Source organism: Neomonachus schauinslandi, chromosome 11 (assembly GCF_002201575.2).
Source record: "Neomonachus schauinslandi chromosome 11, ASM220157v2, whole genome shotgun sequence".
Classification (NCBI taxonomy): domain Eukaryota; kingdom Metazoa; phylum Chordata; class Mammalia; order Carnivora; family Phocidae; genus Neomonachus; species Neomonachus schauinslandi.
Genome location: NC_058413.1, coordinates 72,562,828 through 72,583,741, shown reverse-complemented (window position 1 = coordinate 72,583,741; position 20,914 = coordinate 72,562,828). Strand labels below are relative to the sequence as shown.

General features: G+C 38.5%; 1 protein-coding gene across 1 annotated transcript in view; it reads right to left on the bottom strand.

Annotated features, from left to right (window-relative positions):
• CEP295 (centrosomal protein 295) overlaps positions 1 to 20,914 on the bottom strand; it is a 54,277-nt gene that overhangs the window by 10,119 nt on the left and 23,244 nt on the right. Inside the window, 11 exon segments of the mRNA XM_044919747.1 lie at positions 1,019 to 1,171; positions 4,721 to 4,864; positions 5,002 to 5,170; positions 6,449 to 9,941; positions 10,213 to 10,310; positions 10,753 to 10,890; positions 12,987 to 13,090; positions 13,246 to 13,338; positions 17,104 to 17,325; positions 19,592 to 19,759; positions 20,181 to 20,364. Coding sequence (XP_044775682.1) covers positions 1,019 to 1,171; positions 4,721 to 4,864; positions 5,002 to 5,170; positions 6,449 to 9,941; positions 10,213 to 10,310; positions 10,753 to 10,890; positions 12,987 to 13,090; positions 13,246 to 13,338; positions 17,104 to 17,325; positions 19,592 to 19,759; positions 20,181 to 20,364 — 4,966 coding nt within the window.

Sequence of the window (20,914 nt, the reverse complement as noted above, 5' to 3'; positions counted from 1 at the left end):
AGCATTCTACCTGACTGCAACAAGTCAGAGCTTGTTCTCAGCTCTGTTCAACTATAGGTAAGTTCCTGGTCCTCTTTGGCTAGAGGACACCAACAGTAGACTAAAAAGAAGTACAGGTATCCACTGGCTAAATCTGAAAGAATGATAACAGTTTTATTTTAAACTGTTGGCTCTCCCTCGTCTCTCATTCTATTAAACTATAGTGACAGCAAAAATAGAAAGAGATCTGGTTAGAAAAGGTAACTGCTTAAAAGATACTTTGGAACTAATGCAACAGTATGAATTAGAACTATGCTTTGTAGGGTAAGCAGTATTACAGACATGAAACAGTTTGTTATATATGTGCAGAAATTCAAAAGGGGAAAAAAATTAATACTGGTTGTGTTTGGGAGGCAGGATTAAGTGATTTTTTTTCCTGGTAACTCTCTTTTCCAAATATTTTAAAGTAAACAAAAAGCATGTCATTTAGAATGCTACAGAATATTTTAAAGATAATATTTAATAGTATTAAATTAAATATGGACTGCTACAAATAGGCTTAAGTACAAAATTTGTGGAGGTTGCCAACGGTGAAAACCTCATACCCTCATATACTTCCTATTAGCATTTATTTAGTAAAATAATTTAAAAGCAAAATTACTATTCTCTAAATAAACTTCACTCCCTCATTCAGCTTTTTGTGTAAAGAAAGAATACATGCTTTTTGTAAAAAAGAAAAAAAAACCTATAATACATGAACATATAAAATAGAAAGTGAAACCCAGCCTCCAACAAAGGTAAACCCGAACCAACACTTTGGTGATTATCATTCCAGACAATTTTCAATGCATAAAGATAGGTTTTACTCCTTTCATTTAACAAGTACACAGAACCACATGGTCCAGATGCACCATAATGATTCTATTACCAACAGTCACTAAAGCTATTCACCATTTCTCATTACAAATTACACTACAGTAAATATCTTTTGTCCACATACCCTTGTGCACAGCAATTCCATTGCCTATTTCTCTCTCACCTGCTTCCTTGGAGTCATCACCACAGACGTTCTCCTGGGCAATGGGGTAAAGACAACCAAATGCATCACAGTTCAGTGGGCTCCCTAAGAAACTTTGTTCTCGGCTTATTGAGACTCTTAGAGGGTCCCTGTCTTGATAAAAATCTGGTTTACCTGGGAGGAAGAAAAGATGGACTCATTAGATTTTCACTTATGTTTCTAGAGTTAGTAGTTAAAAAGAAAGTGGCAATTTAGATTGCAGGTAAAAATCTATGTAGCAAGAAAATAATAACCGCTTATCTTTCACACAGGCCTTTAAATTATTTCACTTCGATTTTACTAACTTTTTAATGATAGTCCCACTTCCAACACCAGATAATACTTCAGTATTGACTAATCACAGAAAAAAATGCCTGGAGAATTTACTAACCATGACTAGTATTATAAGGTGTAGTCTGTGTTCATAAAATAGAGTCAAAAATAGCTGCAGCTAATCTGTGGTATAAGAAATCAAGGTAGAGGTTTAACCTGGAGAGAATGGATAGACTGTAATTGGGAGGACACAAGGGGAGGGTTTGTGAAGTTCTCTAAGGTTCTAGTTCTTGACCTGAGTGGTGGCTACATAGGGGTGGTTATTACAACGGTAATCAGTGAAATAAACACTTGAAATTTGTGCACTTCTCTGAATGTTATACTTTGATACAAAAATAACAAGTAAGGAAACAGAGGAGTGGGAGATACCCAAAGTAGAAGCTAGTCTACTGTGCACAACCCTAGCAAAGCTTGGCAATTCAAGGCACCAGGTATTCCATAAGGAAAGTGTGCACCAGGGAACGAAAGACAGGGAGAATGTTTAGAAATATGTACTTGGAACAGATCCATCCCATCTCCTAAGATCCCTGTCCCTCAACATCATCCCCACAGAAGACTAAAGGTTTATTCTCTGGAGAAACTGAATCCAGTACACCCTGAAAACAGGGGGCTCAGCACCAAAAGGAAGCAATGGTGGAAAGAAGGGAGGATGCCATGAGGTAATCAGGGGTATTCAAGTCTGCAACTCAATGCAGATCCCCCCAGGTTTGGCTCCATAATAGCAACAGCCAGACTTGTATCAAGCTCGGAGGATCTTTTCCTAAAGAAACTAAACTGTGAACTGCCTCAAGGAAAAGAACTCCAGATATTAAATTGAGGGTACCCAATGAGAAACCTCCTTTTCTAATGAAGTTCAGCAGGAAACAAGGCCCCTGCTTACAAAATTCCTACCTAGCCTTTAGCATCCCACTCAAATATGCAAGACGTTAGAGAAAAGCCTCTAAAAAATGAGAAACAATAAAAAAGGAACAAAAGAATTCAGACAAATGGAGAAAATACAGGAACCCAAACAAAACATTATATATATTCAAAGCAGGTAATACGTTGCACCCCTGAGAAAACAGCAGGATGCTATGAAAAAGGAAGAAAAACAAAACAAAACCAGGAAAAGAGCAAACTTATAGAAACTGCAATTTGACAGTCAAAATGAAAATTCCTAAGTTAGAAAAAAAATTGAGGAAATTCTTCCAGAAAGAAAAACCAAAAGCAGAAGAGATGAGCTAGAGAGGAAAACTGGAGGGTCAATATAGATCAGTATCTCTCAACACGACTTAGGAGCCTGTAGCTATTATCTTTCCTTCTACATGCCTCCTTCCCCTCCTACCGCCATGAAATATTAACTACAGATACGCTAACTTTTTATGTACACCTGTGCTTTGGTACAAAAAGTACAGTAAGACTTTTCACCTCCCCAAGAACCAATTCTCATCCTCTTTGGAAGCAGTAACACCCTTATTGAGAATGCATGACAGAGCTCCCCAACTTTCAAGTGGAAGGTGTTTCACAGAGAAACTGGTGTGATCTCACCTATTACAGGTATGTGAAAGAAGTATTAGTGTGAGAAGACAGATATTTAACAAACTTTAAGCAAATAAAAGGAGACAATTTACTATACAAGAAAGTTGTACAAAAAAAGGAAACAGAGTTTCACTGTCCTAGCAGTGAAAAACATTTACACATTAGCATGATGGTAATTTAGCTTAATTTTTCCTAAAATTCATTGCCAACTCTTGTGGTAAATATAAGAAGAAACACATAAAAGACTTGAAAAGTGGCTGCCTCTGGTAAGGTTAAGGGGTGAAGGATGGGTAGGGGCAGGAAAAAAAATGCTGTTTCATGTTATAACCTTTTAGCACTATTTGCCTTTTAAAACCATTTGCCTGTAATATTTTGACTAAAAGTATTATCCAAAGAAGTGTGATAAAGGCTAGGATAAAAGCTCCAAAGATCCGGGAGAAGGATACTTGATAGTTCAGGCTCAGTTTACCAGAGAAGGGGCCCTTAATCAGCCCCACCCAGAGGAGCAAGAGCATGAAGGGCCTAGCAGGTGAAGCTGGAGACTGAGACTCAATTTAGACTTATTCCTTGAATCGAACAGAAGCCCAATGAAGAGTTTCAAACAGGGAGATGCAGAGAGAGCTTACTCAGAATGTACCATGGGAAAATTAGAGTATAGCGAGACTGGAAACAGGAAGACATGGGGAGCTGTAGTAGCCACTTGAGGGGGAACTGATAGCTTGCATTCCTGAGTGGGAGTGAGAACAAGTGGACAGAGGCCCAAGTTGAACAAGGAGAACTGAGAATTGGTGATTTTTATTGGGTGTCGGAGTGATAAAGACAAGGGCAGTGTTAAGATTTACATCTAAGTACTTGCTCTGAAAAAAGAAGGCTCAAGGATAAGGAAGTGGTGGTGAAGGGTGAGCTATATGATACATAGTTTTCCCTTTGAGACAAGATGACATTTTTACAATCACAAACAACTCATTAAATCATAGGAATAAAAAAAAAATCATGGGACTCAATGGTGAGAATCTCCCAGGGTGCATTCTGAATTAGGGAAAGCACTAATTCCCAAATAGCTGTGGTTTGCCAAAGTTACAACTTCCATAAGACACAATAAGGAAGCAGAAAGGGGACTGATTCTTACGAGTTACTCTGAATCTCTACCTTCCTTAATTCTTTCAGTCAGAAACAAAGGTACAATATTTTTTGGCTTAAGACCAAAGCAGCTGTTAATATTGCACTTCTACGTACTTTTCTAGTGACAAAGCCAATTTTCCCCCTTAAAAAAGGATGTGCTTTGATAAATTTGATCAATTACTTGAGTCTGAATTCTAAAAATAATTATGAAATTCAAATAGGGCTATTTACTGAAGATTGCAGGGAGGACTTTTCCTAGATAACTGCATCTAAGAAGAAGTAGAGAGAAGAAATATAGTTGTAACTATCTTTAAAGCCAAGATTTTAAGCATAATAATTATCCTATAAAAAATACAAGAAAACAGCAGTGAAGCTATTGAAGTAGAAAAGCAGCAAAGAAGAAAAGAAAACACAGAGTTACTCCTAAAGAAACAGGTTTAGAAAGAAGGCAGATATGAAAGGAAGCAGAGGGAAGCAAGAGTGTCAGAAGCAGAGGATACTGAAGAATTTTTGTCTACAGTAAACAGATTTTCACCATTTACGAGAAGAAACTAGTCACTTAATGCCACATTTAAGTCCAAATTTTAAATACTGTTTATGTAAACCATTTCTTTCTTTCATGAATACTCACAGCCTGTTTCTTCAAGACAAGAAATTTAGCATGGTGAAAAAACTATTAAAAAATCCTGTTTTATCAAACCATTTATTTACCTAGTATAGACGTTCTGCCACTTGCTGGTGACTCTACCTCTGGTATAGCACTGAGTTCATGCTGGTTCAAGTCCAATCCACATTTCACTTTTGCTACAGGGGGCTTTGAGGATCTCCTGGCCAGTTCTTTGTCCAGATGCTCACCTATCAAGTCAGTGACAGATTCAGGCATAGTACAAATCTGTTAGCATACTACAAGCTTTATTTCAGCCACCAGGTTGCTGAAGGTGCAAGTAAAGAATAATCAGGATAGTTACAATAAAAAAACGGAGTTATCTTACCACTTTGCTTGGCACCACTCTCTTCTGAAAGCAGCTGATTATCACCACAGTTGCTCCTACTCGCAAGACTAATGCCTTCCTGATCATCTCCTGCTAGGTCTTGGAGATGAGGAAGCCACTCTCTGAGCTTCTGAGTGTCTACATCACCTTCAGCTGTGGGCTTACTTATCTGAGAAAGCGGACAATTGAGGGTGAGGATGACACAAGATGAGGGATCATGTGAAGAATTCACCAGATGTGTATCATCCTTCTTAAATTAGAACCTCAACCAAATATTTCCATCAAATACACTATTGCAATTTTAGAGATTTAAAAAAATGCGAAATGCTTCTAATACAGAAAAGGTGATACTTCCATTGAAAAGTATGGCCTTTCACAGGGCTTGGACTTAAAAACTTAGCCTCTACTGTGTCTTTTAGTAAGACATTATACTTGAGTACTCTTCCCTGCTTTTCTTTCCCCATTACTTTTCCTTAAAATGACCAGGAAATCCCTACAACTCAAAGCTCTCATGAACTCAACTCAGGCTTCTTTTGAATGTCAAAGGATTTATAGAATTCAATTTAGGCTAAATCATAGATTCAGGAAGTGGCCTATTAAAATAAAATGGATAGATTCACATTTAGGAGAATATACTCATCTCCCCTACAGAGAAACCATGAATGTCAATGTGACCGTGCCAGAGTCTTCTCACCAATTCAATAACAAAGAGCATGTCTAACTGCCCATCAGCCTAAAATCATGCCAGTTTGAGAACAGATGGTGATATTGTCACTAACGGAAAAAGGTGGTACTAATTTTGATTCAAATACAAATGTCGACAAAGTGCTATACAGAAAGCACAAGACTTGCTATTTGCATAAAAGAAATTCTGCTAATTATTTTGCAATTTAATCTTTTTTTAAAAAAGATTTTTATTTTTGCGAGAGAGCGCATGCCCGCATGTGCTCACGAGTGGAGGGGAAGGGGCAGAGGGAGAAGCAGACCAGCCCCCCCCCCCCCCCCCCGCTGAGCAGGGAGCCCGACAGGGAACTGGATCCCAGAACCCCGGGATCATGACCTGAGCTGAAGGCAGATGCTTAACCGACAGAGCCACCCAAGTGCCCTTGCAATTTAATCTCATGGTAAGCTCAAAGCCTTTATAAAAAAACTTCAAATGGCAATCTGCATTTTTAAGGGTGTTTGCATTTGGCTATGTCAAACTAAGGCTGAAATCAGCTGGGCTTCAAACAACTATTAACCTCATAAACACCATGCAAGGTAGAGTCAATTTTTATGTTTTAATTTCCAGTGTTTAAGGTAGAAAATTAAAGCAGTTAAGGTCAAACCATTTATTCTCAAATAACTGAGAATTTATTTAGGCCTGAGATTAAAAAAAATATCTAGCTTGTCTGAGTCGGGTTACCTCTATTAATTTAATTTCTAGGTATTCAAGTTTAATACATACCTGATTATATTTAAAGAAATCCTTCAAGGTCTCTTGATGTTTCTGTATCTGCTGCTGCAATGTTGTTTGTCTCTGTACAAGCAATTCTTCTTGGGCTTTTTGGCTATATTGCAGAACTTTCTTTTGTAGATCCAGCTGCTTCTGAAGTCCTAGGTTATCTTGCTGAGTTAAGACAGGTTGTGAAAAACACACAAGTCTATCTTGAAATCTGGGGATCATGGAATTGCTTGAGGGAGCTGCATGTTCATTCTTAGATGAATACAATTCACCATGGTTTTTAGATTTAACTTCAGCAAAAGGCAGTGGAATAAATGAATGCTCGCTTTCTGTGGGTAAAAACAAAGAGGGAATAGCATGCTCGGCAGATTCACTTTCAGTCAATTTTGTTTGTTTGTTTAACAGCAGTTCTTCTCGGTCCTTCTCATTAGAATGCACCACTTCCCTCTGTAAGTCCAACTGTGCTGTCAAAGTATCTTGCAGAGGCAGAGGTAGTGATGAACTTGAAAGTCTATCCTGGGATGTTGGGATCTCAGGATGACTTGAGGGAACAGTACTGTTACTTCTGGTTGCAAGAGGCTTTTGGATTCTTTCAGAGTCAGCAACAGGCAGTGCTCCCTGGGATGATGATGAAGAGCTAATCTGCTCAGATGATACCCTTTTCTCCAATTTACTTAGTCTTTGCAAAAGTACTTCTTCTTGGACTTCCTGTCTAGATCGAATGGCTTTCCTTTGTATTTCTAACTGCTCTTGAAGTACTTTCAAATCACCCTGGGGAAGCTGGACAAAATGCTCAGAAGATAACTCTTCCTCAAATTTATACTGTCTGGGCAAAACCAATTCTTTCTGGGTTTTCTTGCCACACGGAAGGGAATTTCTTTGTGCATACAAGTGTTCCTGTTGAAGTGCAATCAAGTGATCTTGCTGAGGTAAAATAGGCTGTGATAAACCTAAAAGCCCATCAGGCAATCCTGGTGTCTCAGAATGTCTTGAGGAACCTGTATTATCACTCTTAGTTGAATATGGTTCTTGGATTCTTCCGGATTCACTAAGAGGTGATGAAGCAAATGAATGCTGTACAACTGGGGGTAGGAAGGAAGAGCAGCCAACCTGCTCAGGAGCTATTCTTTGCTTCCACTCACTCTGTTTGTGCAAAAGTAATTCTTCCTGAGCTTCCTGTCTAGATTGAACGATAGCTTCTCTCTGTGTAGCTAACCTTTCTCCAAGCGCCTTCAAATTATCTTGTTGAGGCCGAATAAGTTGTGATATCCTCAAAAGCCTATCCTGCAATTGTGGGATCTGAAGATGGCTTGAAAGATTTTTACCATCACTCTCTGTTGAAGGAGGCTCCTGTGTTGTACCAGATTCAGCAGAAGGTAACGAAGTAAATGAAGGCTGTCCTACTTGGGGTCTGAATGAGGAGTCAGTTTGTTCCGAAGATACATTTCCTTGGGTTTTCTGGCTAAAATGAAGGACCGCCTTCTCTGTATCCAGCCATTCTTGGTGTTCCTCCAAGCTAAGCTGTGAAAATCCCAGAAGTCTTTCCTGAAATCTCGGAATCTTAGACTGGCTTAAGGGAACTGTACTGTCACTCTTGATTGGCATAAATTCCTGGAATCTTTCAGACTCAGCTACCTGGGACAGGGATAAAGAGGTGCCAGTCTGTTCAGAAGAAACTGTTTTTTCTAATTCATGTGGTTTGTGTACAAATTCCCGAGTTTCTTGTTCAGCACCAAGCATTACCCTGTGTGTGTGTGACTGTTCTTCAAGTGCTGTCAAATTTTCTTGCCGTGGCAGGTTATGCTGTGGGAAACCACGAGGCTCATCCTGAAATGCTGGGATTACCGGATGACTGGAGGGAAGAACACTCTCCTTTTCAGATAAATAAAAGTTCTGAATTCTTCTTGGCTCAGTTTTAGCAGAAGTTTGTGAAGTAACTAAAGACGGAGAAACCGCTGGTGGAAGTGAAGAACTCATTTGCCCAGACTTACTGTCTCCCAAATCCCTTTGTCTATGCAAAAGCAATTCTGCCTGGGCTTCCCGCCCGGCCTGAAGAGCATCCCTCTGTGTAGTCACCTGTTCTCGGAGCAACTGCAAACTATCATGCAGAGGTTGGAACTGCTGTAGGAAACTCAAAGACCCAACCTGAGATTTTTGGTCTTCAAACTGGCTTGAGAGAAGTCCCTTTGCACTCTCAGATGAAAACTGCTCCTGGATCTTTCTAGAATGAGTGCCAGCAGAAGGTAGTGAAGTAAATGTATGCTGAGCTATGTGAGAAGGGAGAGAAGGGGGTGCAGTCTGTTCAGACCATATTCTTCCATTCAATTCACTCTGTTTATGTACACATGATACTTCCTGGGCTTCTCGCCTCGCCTGAAGGCTGTCCCTCTGAATATTTAACTGTTCTTGGAGAAATTTAAAATTATCTTGCTGTGATAAGACAGGCTGTGAAAAACTCAAAAGCCTATCCGGAAGTCGTGGGAGCCCAAGATGGCCTGAGGGAACTGCAGTATCATCCCTGGTTGGAGAAGATTCCTGGATTCTCCCCGATGCAGCTCTGGCAGAAGGCAGTGTGGCAACTGAATCCAGAGATACTAATGGAAGGGAGACAGAGAGGCCAGTTTGTCCTTCCAATTCTTTCTGTTTGTACAAAAGCAATCGTTCCTGAGCTTCCCGTCTTGACCGAAGAACTTCCTTCTGTAGGTCTAACTGTTCTTGGAGAGCCTTCAAATTACCCAGCTGGGCTGTGATATTCTCTGAGGTTGGTAAAGACTTATCCTGCATTTGGCTGATTACAGAATGACTTACAGAAACTGCACTTTTGCTCATGGCTGAAAAGGATTCCTGGATTTTTCCAGATCCAACTGCAGCAGGCAGAGAACTAAAAGCATGCTCAGCTGACAGTGGTTGGAATGAAGAACGTTCAGTTAGGATGGAGGGTATACTTTCCTTGTTCTCTGAGAACCTTTGATGGGGATCTAAAGTTTGAAAAGTTGTTGCCCTAGATATTTCAGCTATTTCTTTAGGATCCTGTATTATTAGCAGCCTATCATGTGACAAAGGCTTTGAAAGTGTATGAGAATCTTTATGAACCAATTTATAGTCTCTCTGTTGTACTTCACTCTGCGAGAGTTGCTTAGGCTGTTCCTGCGATTCCAAAGACTGCCTGGCTAAAACATCTGAAGTGATTAATTTGTCTGTTTCTACCTGTCTTTGTGGAAAGAGACTTTCTCTTGGAACCTGAAAATAATCTTGTTCTAATTTGGAGATCTGAATGGATGGTATAGGTTGATATTTGTTAGGACTCAACTTGGGTCTCTGACCTTGATCCCAATGCTCTGATACAACAGTGGGTCTTTGAGAATTCTGTGGCAGTACTGATATAACAGAATCAGGTATCAATGAAGTGGCTAACCCGGATGAGTACTTTCCTTTTAACATAGTCTGATATTCGAGTAATCGTTTCCTGGCTGTTTCAACAGACTGTCTGTGAAACCTAAAACAAGCACAAAAAACCAAAGATTATTCTTTCTTGATGAAAAAAATGCCCTATATTCTCAAGTGTCTACACATTAAATTCAACAAATAGCAATTTAGGTTTGGCCATTATCATGATGGAAAAAGAACAACATTCATACTGTTCTTTGGGAAACTTATATACTGTAGTTCGAAGGGAATCCTGATTAGATCTTCATATAAAACAAATAATAAATCCTGAAGAGGCAGCCACACAGTATATCACATATAAATTGTACCCTAGCTAATACCTGTTCTGCTGTAAAAGCTGTTGTTGATAGTTACGAATCATCTGCTTATGATTATCTTCATCAGAAGTTACACTGTATGGTGCTGGAGCAGTGCCAACCTAATAAAAGACAAAGCTACTAATTAAAAGGCAAATCCAGAAACAAGTACTGAAGTATTTTATATAAACTGAAGTTCTACAGCTGTAAACTTTCATACAGCTTTATTTTTCGTAAAAAAGACTGGCACTTCCATTATTAAGAAATGAAGTAATCCACCATTCTCCTTTAGTGCCAAGTCCAAGAGCTCAACATACACATTATTTATAAATCAAGGTCACATATACTGGCACCCTTTAGAAACTGAAAGATGAAAGCCATTAGGTTTGTATAAGCTCACATATACATGTATCTATATCTACCTATACATGCACACACAGTGTTAAAAGAAAAAAAATTACCAAATAAAAATTAGAAATGCATTTATTTTCCTGAATGCTACGACTGCTCATATTTTCTTATCCCACAACAACCTATGTAGGGATGAGATTTCCTGCATCCTACCCCAGTCTGCTGTGTTCTTTGCCTTTTTTCTTCTTCCAGCTGAGCCTTGAAGCAATCAGTTTCTAATCTTAACTTCTGTTGTTCAATTTGTTCAAGTAATTCCAACTGCTTTTGCTTCTGCTCTTCTATTTCCATTATCTAAGTAACAAAAATACTACTATCTATTAACAACAAACTCAGACAAAAGAAAAGTTTATATGAATTACATTGACAAGAAACCAATCTCATCACCAAGAATACCAGTTACCTGAGAAGAAAGTGGTAATGTTTTATCTGTTACTGCCCCTGCCAGAGGGAGGAAGAGGGTGAGATGGGAAAAGGAGGAAGGAGAAAAAGACAGGGAAGGAAAAAATAAACACATTAACTGTCCCCACTTCCTGTGGGAGCACGGTGAAACCTTGCTCACCACTCAAGACCCACCTCCAGAGAAGCAGCAAATGATGCTCAGCCAAATTCTGTGTTTGCATCTTTAAATTTACAGTGTTCTCAGCAAGAAAAATGACTGAAGAAATTAAATATCAAGGCCTCACAAATAATTTGACTTCTTAGGCATACCCATAAAGGAGTGCAGTTATCTAGAGGCCAAATAATATATAAGCAACATTCTGTGTCTTCTGTCAGGTGTGAAACAGACGGGAAGACAATGGCAGAGGGCTGACACATAAACTCTAGTATTACACCAACACACACACACACACACACACACACACACAGAGATCCAAATAATTAGAACATATCAGAGGAGCTCCACGCTTCCTAAGGACAGGGACTAGTCTGACTGGTCGTGTGCTAAATCCAGTACCTACTACAGTCCCTAGAACACACATAACACATAAATATATATATTTTTAAACTTTTTCTAAAGCTTTATTGAGAAATATTTCACATACCATAAAATTCACCCATTCAAAGTATTTACTTCAGCCTTTTTATATAGTCACAGGGTTGTGCGAACATTACCACAAACTAATTTTAGGACTTTTTCAGTACCCCAAGAAGAAATCCCATACACACTAGCAGCCATTCCTCTTTCCTGCTTTCCCCTCATCCTTCCACCAGACTCAACCTTATCAATTATTAATCTACTTGCTGTCTCTAAGTATTTGCCTATTCTGGATATTAAAATAAATAAAATTATACAATATGTGCTCTTATGTGACCGCCTTCTTTCAGTTAGCATGTTCCCATATTCCATCGATGTTGAAGCAGCAGACACATAAATATTTACTGAATAAGTAGAACAAGGAATATATGGGAAATTTTATGAAGAGGAACACTTCTGCTACAGATAATGAAGAATGATCTTGTTTTCAAAATAAAAAATGTCTCAATCTGGTATTTTACCTATTCCTTCAGGCAAGAGTGGCTACAGCTGAGTTCTTGTCTGCATCTTCCCTACTTTCCCCTCACTCATGGGAGCCACTGAACTTAGGCCATTTACAGTTCTGTAGTACCTCTAGAACTACACTATCAATACAATAGTTACTAGCTACATGTGACTCTTAAAATTTAAATGAATTAAAATAAAACTGAAAATTCAGTTACTCAGTTATACTAGTCATATTTCAAGTATTCAATAGCCCATGCAGCTAGGAGGTACCATAACGGGACACAGATATGGAACATTTCCATAACCAGAGAAAGCTCTACTGGACAATGCTGCTTTAGAATACTGATTAGAAAACACTCATCTGAGAAGAAATACTGGTTTACAGAATTCTTACTTCCCAGCTGTATTTTCATAAAAACTATGACTATAAACTAGCTTAGTGACAATTAACATCTTTCAAGGAAATCTGTGTTAAAAAAAAATCTTGTATTAAAGCAAATGGGACCAAAATTATAGTTAAGGAGGCTGAATTAACAATTTTTCTTCTGAAATACTATTTTTCAAAAAAACTTTTGAGGTTATAAAGCCTAGCTGAACTCAACCAATATTTATTGAACACTTACTATGTACAAAGCATTGCACCAGAAACTGTAAAGTAAATAGAATTTTCAAAAAAGATAGTCTCTGTCTTTAACAAAAGTATTAAATACAAAACAGAATGCAGTAAGGGTCAAATGAGTAGTACAAGCAAAGATGAAGTATCTTCTATCAGCTGAATGAATAAAACAAGACAGAACAAATAGTATCAAAAGCAGCCAGACAGTAAAACAAATTTCATTGATCACACAAAATTATAGAACCTAGGGGAAGAAAGAAACCTCTAAAAATAAAAATTTCAGATTACCTGTTTCTGCCTTGCTGCCATTCTAATTCTGGCTGCTTCTTCTTGAGGATGAAGTAGAACTGAACTCTGAGCTACAGCTGTGATAGGCTGAGCCTCCTTTATTTCTAAGAGAATCCCTAAAACAAAAATTAGTTTCAATAATTTAGAATTCTGACAACGCTATAATTCTCTTTATTCATTTACCACATATGTAATTTTATTAGGAAAAAAATGTTAAGTTGGGCAACTTTAATTTGAGAATGTGATAAAAAAGAAATACCTTGTTCCTTTTCAGAGTCTGTATCCAATGAAAGTGGTTTCTCTTCACTAGTAAGTGGTCCAGAGTCAACTGTTAGAGCATCACTCTCAGCAACTGTAGTAGATATATTATTAGGAACATATTATCACTGTAAGCCTAAATCTGAACAAAGTAACAAAACCTGCATTTGGATTAACAATTCAATTTTGGTTCATCTGTCATATTTAGTTAAGATCCAGTCTTGTTCCAGATGACTGCATATTTTATCCATTAAACTTGAGCCTAGTACCAGAAGACAGATGGGAGACTAAAATTGTGAACCAAAAGGAAAAAAATGAAGAACTGATTAAAAAGGTTTACTGACAGTTCAAACACTAGGAAAAAGCAAAGAAGGACAGACAAAGCAAGACACCTAAGTTTAAAGAGAAGCTTAAGGAATGTATCCCTGCCATTTTTTAGATAGGATTTTTCTTATTTCTGAAATCAGAACAGAGAAGGAAGTTAAAGCAGTTTCTTGGACCATATCAGGGTAGTCAGAAACTCTGCATCAAGCATTCATTCATTCACTCACTCATTTATACAGCTCCTACTTATGTGCTGCATGCTGGGGATACAGTGGCAAATTTTAAAAAGGCCTAAAGGAGGTTTTACAGGGCAAGTGGGGGGACAGAAACATTAATCATCCTAAGAAAAAATTACAAAACTAGTAACTGGTAAGTGCTATATAAGAGAAAGAAAGGATTATGCAGTAGAGTATTACAGGAGAATCTAAATTAGACTAGGGGCTCAGGTGAGATTTATCTTAGGAAATGACATTTAGGCAGACATCTGAAAGGTAAGAAGGAATCAGCCAGGTAAAGAAGGTGGGGAGGTAGGAATGAATAGGAGATGTAGTCAGACAAACGGGAGAATGAATGAAGCAAGATTATGCCGAAGAAAGCCAACTCGTACAGGGCCTTTTAAAAAATAACGTGGTTATGGATTGAAGACAAAAGAGCCTCCTTTTACTGAATTCTAAAACCACATTCTCTCCTACTTTGTCGGCCACTCCTTTTTACCACCTTTGCTGTCTGCCCCTTCTTTAGTCATCTTATAAATGGTGGAGTCCCTCAAATGGTGTCATAAGACCTCTTCTCACCAAATTCTTTCTCCTAGAAGAGTTCTTCTATGCCCATGGCTTTAAATATATCTACATCTGACTTCGAAACCACTCTTGTTTTAAGCTACTCAATCCAGCAAATACTAATTGAGCATCTTTTATGTTCAAGGCACTGGTCTTGCCCTGGGGATACAGCAATGAAGAAAACCTAGTTCCTCTCTTCAATGGAATTGAAGGATGTACAGGGTGGAGAAAGGGTCAAGAAGCAACTAAACCAAGGAAGTAAATTTATGGTCCAGGAGGTGCTGGTAAGAGCAACGGAAGGAGTGAAGGTAAGAGCCATGGAGAAAAAGCAGGGTAAAGGGGATCGGGAGTGAAGGCTATAGGAGGAGGAGGAGGAGGAGTGTAGAAACCTGCCATTTTATTATTTTTTTAAAGATTTTATTTATTTGACAGAGAGAGACACAGCGAGAGAGGCAGAGGGAGAAGCAGGCTTCCCGCTGAGCAGGGAGCCCAATGTGGGGCTCGATCCCAGGATCCCAGGACCACGACCCGAGCCAAAGGCAGAAGCTTAAAGACTGAGCCACCCAGGTGCCCCAAAACTTGCCATTTCATATAGAGTGAACAGAGAAGGCCTCACTGAGAAAGCCATGTCTCAGCAAGTATCTGAAGGAAGTGAGTGAAGCACAGAAATATCCAAGAGCTCCCCAGCCAAAAAGACCAGCAATTTGCAAAGGCCATGTAAGTCATGTTTGCTATGTTCGAGGAACAGCCAGGAAGCCAATGCCTATGGTGAGTAGTTTGGGAGGGAGGTGTGGGAGAAAATGAAGTTGGAGAAAATGAAGTTAGAGAAAGTGAGGGTGAAAGAAATGATGGGAGAGGGGTATATTTGTGTATGTATTATACAAGGCTTTGATGCCACTGTAAGTACTTTGGTTTTAACCGAATGAATTGGGTAGTTGTTGGAAGCCTTCCCCGAGGAATGACTAGAGGTGATTTGTGTTTTATTTATTTATTTATTTATTTATTTATTTATTTTTATTCTTATGTTAATCCTCGTGATTTGTGTTTTAAGAAGATTCTGAGACTAGATCATAGCAGGGAGGTGCAAAATCTGAAGACAGACCAGTTAGGAGGCCAATGCCAAGAATTTACAATGGACAAGAAACATAGCCTAAACTAGGATGGTAGGTGGTGAGAACTGGCTAGAGTGTGGATAGGTTTGGAAGTGAGACCAACAGGATTGGCAATGATTTGGATGCAGGATATAAAGAATGGGAACCAGAACACCAAGCTTTTCAACTTGAGCGACAGAATTTCATTGCCACTTATTGAAATGTGGAAGCATGTAGGAAAAGCAAGGGGAGGGTGAGAAGGGACATTAAGAGTTCACTTTCGGAAAAGTTTAAGATGTGAAAATAAGATGTCAAATAGACATTTAAGTAAATGAGTGGAGTTCAAAGGAGAGGTCAAAGCTAGAAAGACACTCAGATGTCATCAGAATAAAGATGATAATGTAAAGTCATGACAATAGCATTCAAGCAGGGAGTGTGAAAGGATCTGAGAAACAAGCTCTGGGAGCAATGACTAGTGGTTGTAGAGATGAGAACAGCAGCAAAAGAAATCAAAAAGGAGGAGCCACTAAGGTAGGAAAACTGAGAGGGTGGTGTCAAGAGGTCAAGTGAAGAAATTAGTTCCAGATCTCCTGTTGTACTTAGGATAAAATCCAAAATCTAGACATAGACTGTATGTCACTTCTTTCAGAAGCCTGGTAGCAAAATACTTCCATACAAATCCAATCATATTTTTTAAAAAATACAGAAGATAAAACTCTAAGAAAAAAAAAAACGAAAGAGGAATTACATCATCACGACTCATCTGTTAGTCTGTAAGTCCACATAATGTTCTGGCTTGACCTTTGTAACTTCTGGAAATTTATTTCACAGCCTTTCATCTACCAAAAAAAACTTCTTTAAGAGTGACAAAGAAACCAAATTTCTGGTGGCAATGTGAAATAAACACACAATACAATGTATTCAAAAGCTGTTAACCTGTTCATATTCTTTGATTCAGGAATTCTTTCAAGAGTTGTTCCTAAGGAAATAAAGATGTACGCAAAGACTACTAAAAGGATGCTCACAATAGCACAAAAAAATAACAAGAAAAATTAGAAACTGGCTAAATGTTTTAACAATAACAAACTGGTTAATTTTGATTCATCAGTTACATTGGACTATTACTAATATATACGGCTGACCCTTGAACAATGCCAGAGTTAGAAGCCAAACCCCCCACTTACAACTTCTGACTCTCCAAAAACTTTACTAATAGCCTACGTTGGCTGGAAGCCTTACCAATAACATACTCAGTTGATTAACACATATTTTGTATCTTATATGTATTACATACTATATTCTTAAAATACCTAACTTTCTAATTTTTTCTGTAACTTTAGGCTGTGCAGTTTCTGTTTTTTCGAACTGTCATAACCTTCAAAAAATCTTCTGTTTATGCAAAAAAACCAAGCATATAATTGGACCCATGCAGTTCAAACCCATTTTTCAAGGGTCAACCATGTATAAATAATACTACTACGTTAAAGTGTGTCTGGAAGAAGGTTCATGAAGGTTTTTAAACATTTACTGCCTTGAAGTAGCAGCACTATGGGCTTTAAGCATTTTCTTCCTTTTGACCACTATTCTTTGATGTTTCAGGAATGAGCATATTTTTGAACAACTTAGAAAGGTGTGCTACAAAATGAGACTTATGGAGAGAACCACCTTGTTCCTGCCCAGAAGATGATGTTCTCTCTTCACCAACAGCTGCTCCTGATTCGACTGCTGGTGCTTTACTCTCAGTTTCACTAAGAGTTGTAATCACTTCACTTTCATCCTCAGATGTGGATTTAATTGTCCAGAGAGATTTTTGGCTTCGGATCTTATTTAATAATTTTTTAAAAAGAATTTTTGAAGGGACCTGGTGGGTCTTCATTGCCAGGGGAACTAAAAGAAAAGAAAAAAAACTTACTCAGGACCTGTTATATACCAAGCAAATTATTCCATTTTACTTAACAACCGCACAAACACTAGTTAAGAAAAAAGCACAACTTTATATTCCTCCATATTTTTCATTTATAATTTAACAGCACGTACAATTATATTTGACCCCAATTGCAATTTTATAACCAGGAATAATTTTCAATTTAAATTTAAATAAAGGCACCAAAATTCAACTATTTTCCAACAATATGCATGCAACACCGATTTTAAGCTTAAAATTTATCACAGAGAGGTTTATTCTGCTTCCTAATGATGACAGAATGCATATCACATAATTAACCTGTGTGAGATTAGCATTCAAAATGTTCTGTAAGACTTTATACTCTATCCTAGAGAAGGGTCCCAAATATGGGTCTGTACTTCTTAGTAAGCTACAGAGGAAAACGTTACTAGTTATAACCTTAAAAGCCAATCAGGTGCTCCCAAATTATTCCTGGTACTATCTGGAGAAAATTTTTCCCGCCTATCTTCATAAAGAGATACCTTTCAGTTAAAAAGAAAATTCTTCAGTTATTTCCCCAAACATTCTTCCCTATGGGTTGGTGGTACAACACCAAAACTCAGCATAGTACAAACAATTCTCTAAGGGGACAAAACTGTGCTGTAAATACATGGTTCTCTGGCTTAATCAAGGAATAAAATTTAAGAAATCCATTAAAGTTGAAAACTGGCGAACTGCAGTTTTGCCTGACATACTTTTTTAAAAACTTTTTAATTTTAACTTACAAACAATAAAGCACACGAAAGCTAAGAGTAGAGCTCAGAGTTTTACATGTATCTATGTAACACCATCCAGATCATTATGTAGAACATTACGAGCACCTAGAAAGCTCCCTCATGCCCCTTCCCCCACTCAGTACACCCCTAAAGATAACCACTGTTCTAATCTCAAGACCAGATTAGTTTTGTCTGTTTACTTTAACTTCATAAATATGGAATTATATTTAGGTATTCTTTTCTGCCTGGCTTCTTTCAATCATCATTAGTCTGTGACGCACTCATATTTAAGAAATTAAATTTGTTGCCAATATTTTTTAAAAAAGGATTTTTTGAATCAATGGGATTCCTACATTCTTTTGAAAAATCAAGAGAGCTGGCAACATTGAGCAATTCCAAATGGGATTAGCAGGAGCTGAAAAGTAACTGTCCCTTTGGATAAGGCAAGAATTACAATTCTGACAAACTAGAGATCTGAATAATACTCCCAATTAAAAAACTGAAAACGCTGGATGAAACAGTAAAACTATCTTCCTTAAAGGCACTGCTGATCTGGTAAGGAAATCAAAGATTCTTCAGAGGCTAGAAAGAAAGTATAACTGGGAATTCTGGAAGGAAGTGAACCTTAAACCCATCTTCTGATGTTTCTGACAAAGCACAGTAACCTTACACCGTTAGACAGCAGTGTGGACATAGGAGACAGGGATAGAACGTAGAGTCTAATAGGAGTCTCACCTGAGGAGTTGAACAGGAGACCCACATAGAGTTGGAACCTCAAAGGGGTACCTATCCACAGTATAGGATAAAGATTTATAAGAAAGCTTGAGTGGTTTTGAACAAAGGCAGTATTAGTAGGTGGCAGGGGAGGGGGAGAGATCAAAATAAAGAGAACTTGGTCTCTAAGGAGACGTGAAGTAAAGGGGGAGGTGTTACAGGTAATGTTCACTGGTCTGGCTTAAGACAATTACAGACTGTGGTATCATTCACTAACATGAAGAAGACAAGGTTTCAGTACGCAAGGGAGGTTTAAATGTATAGTCAGACAGGGAGCTTTAAGTAGCTGTGAGACAGCCAAGTGAAAGAATTAAGAATGGTGGGGAGAGAGGTGAAGTTTAGAAGAGAGACTGAAGTTTGTGTTACTCATTATTGTTCATGAAGTACTTAGCAGTAATTAACATAGCAGGATCTTTGCTGATTTGATGGAAGTCTAAAGATAATGCTGAGCCTTCAAAGAAATTCAGAATTGGGCATCTAACTTAACCTAAAAATCTTCAGACTATATGTACATGTGAACAAAATGACTTTCCTCCTATGTATATGAAAAGGATCTTTAATGATGGAAAATCTAAAAACATGGCTTCTTTCTTCCATCACTCCCATTAGTATTAGTCATTTGTTTGCACTAAAATTAGACCAGATTTTCCTGTTGGCAAATTACTAGCATTTTTTTTCTATGAAATATGGTAATATTCAGCTCAGAAATTGTTTTTACCGTCTGCTTCACTAGAACATATTGTTTCAGCTTCTGTCACTGGAATGTTTTCAGTTTCTCCTACACTTTCTTGTTCCATTGAAAGGTCCAGTTCTTCATCTTGGATCTGATCAGTCTCAGTGGGCAAAGTTTCTGGTTCGAGGTGCAAAATCAGGTTTCCTTTCACTTCTCAGTAAAGAGAGAGAGAGATAGGTTTCCATTCTGAAATGACTAAAAAGAACTTGAGCATAAAATTTTAAAGGCCATTTGTTTTTTAGGATTTTATTTATGTCAGAGAGAGAGACAGTGAGCACAAGCAGGGGCAGAGGCAGAGGGAGAAGCAGGCTCCCCGCTGAGCAAGGAACCCGATGCAGGGCTCAATCCCAGGACCCCAGGATCATGACCTGAGCTGAAGACAGATGCTTAACCGATTGAGCCACCCAGGCGTCCCGTGAAAGGCCATTATCATTTCTAAGTCTAAAATATGAGGGCCACTTTCAAACCAAGAACTCATCCCAACATAAAAACTGCTTTGTCAATACAAATGTATTCCCCCAGCAAAACACTTAGAAGCACTGCTGAAAGCTTACGGCAAGTGAAAGAGTCTTACTCCTGTCTGCATTGTACATGTCTTCAAAGGCAAATTCCAGCTCTCTCTGCCAGTCTTCTTTCATTTCACTGCGTTTGTACGGAAGCTCAGCTAGTTGTGGTGGCATCTGCGCTACAGTCTGTCTCCTACGTGCCAGGTCCTCTTGGTGGAGCTGTTTGAGTTCTTTCATTAGTTTCTCCTGAGTCTTCAAGAACAGAGGGACTTATCAATAACAGTTCGGTCACAGACTTTAGACAGTGACATTAACAGGAAGGGAAAAGTGGAGAAATCATGAGGAACAAGGCCTGGAGTTTTCTCCCTGCCCCTTCCCTGTTTCTGCCACAAAAAGACATAACTGTTCATTCAAAGACATTTACTGAAAGCCAGGTACCACGTGAGATGCTAGGAACACAATCTCACTCCTAGCCTAGAGATCAACATGCAGGTAATTAGTATTATAATGTTAGCATTACAGAAGGATAGGTCGGCCACAAAGTTTCCAAATTGTCTGCTGGTTACAGATCTCCTTTCTCAGGATGGCTGTGAAGTGACAGTCTCTATGAGCTGCCGTGGCTCCTGCAGTGTACTTTGTTCCAGTTCTCCCTGCAGCCAGCAGGATGTACGTAACAGTCCCGGGCAAGGACCACGATCCAGAGTGACTGGCTTAACAGATATTTCTTGTTACTGCACACGCTCACAAATCCCCATGATGAAAGGGGTTCTGAATGTACTTCTTTAACCTTAAAAGGTCTGGC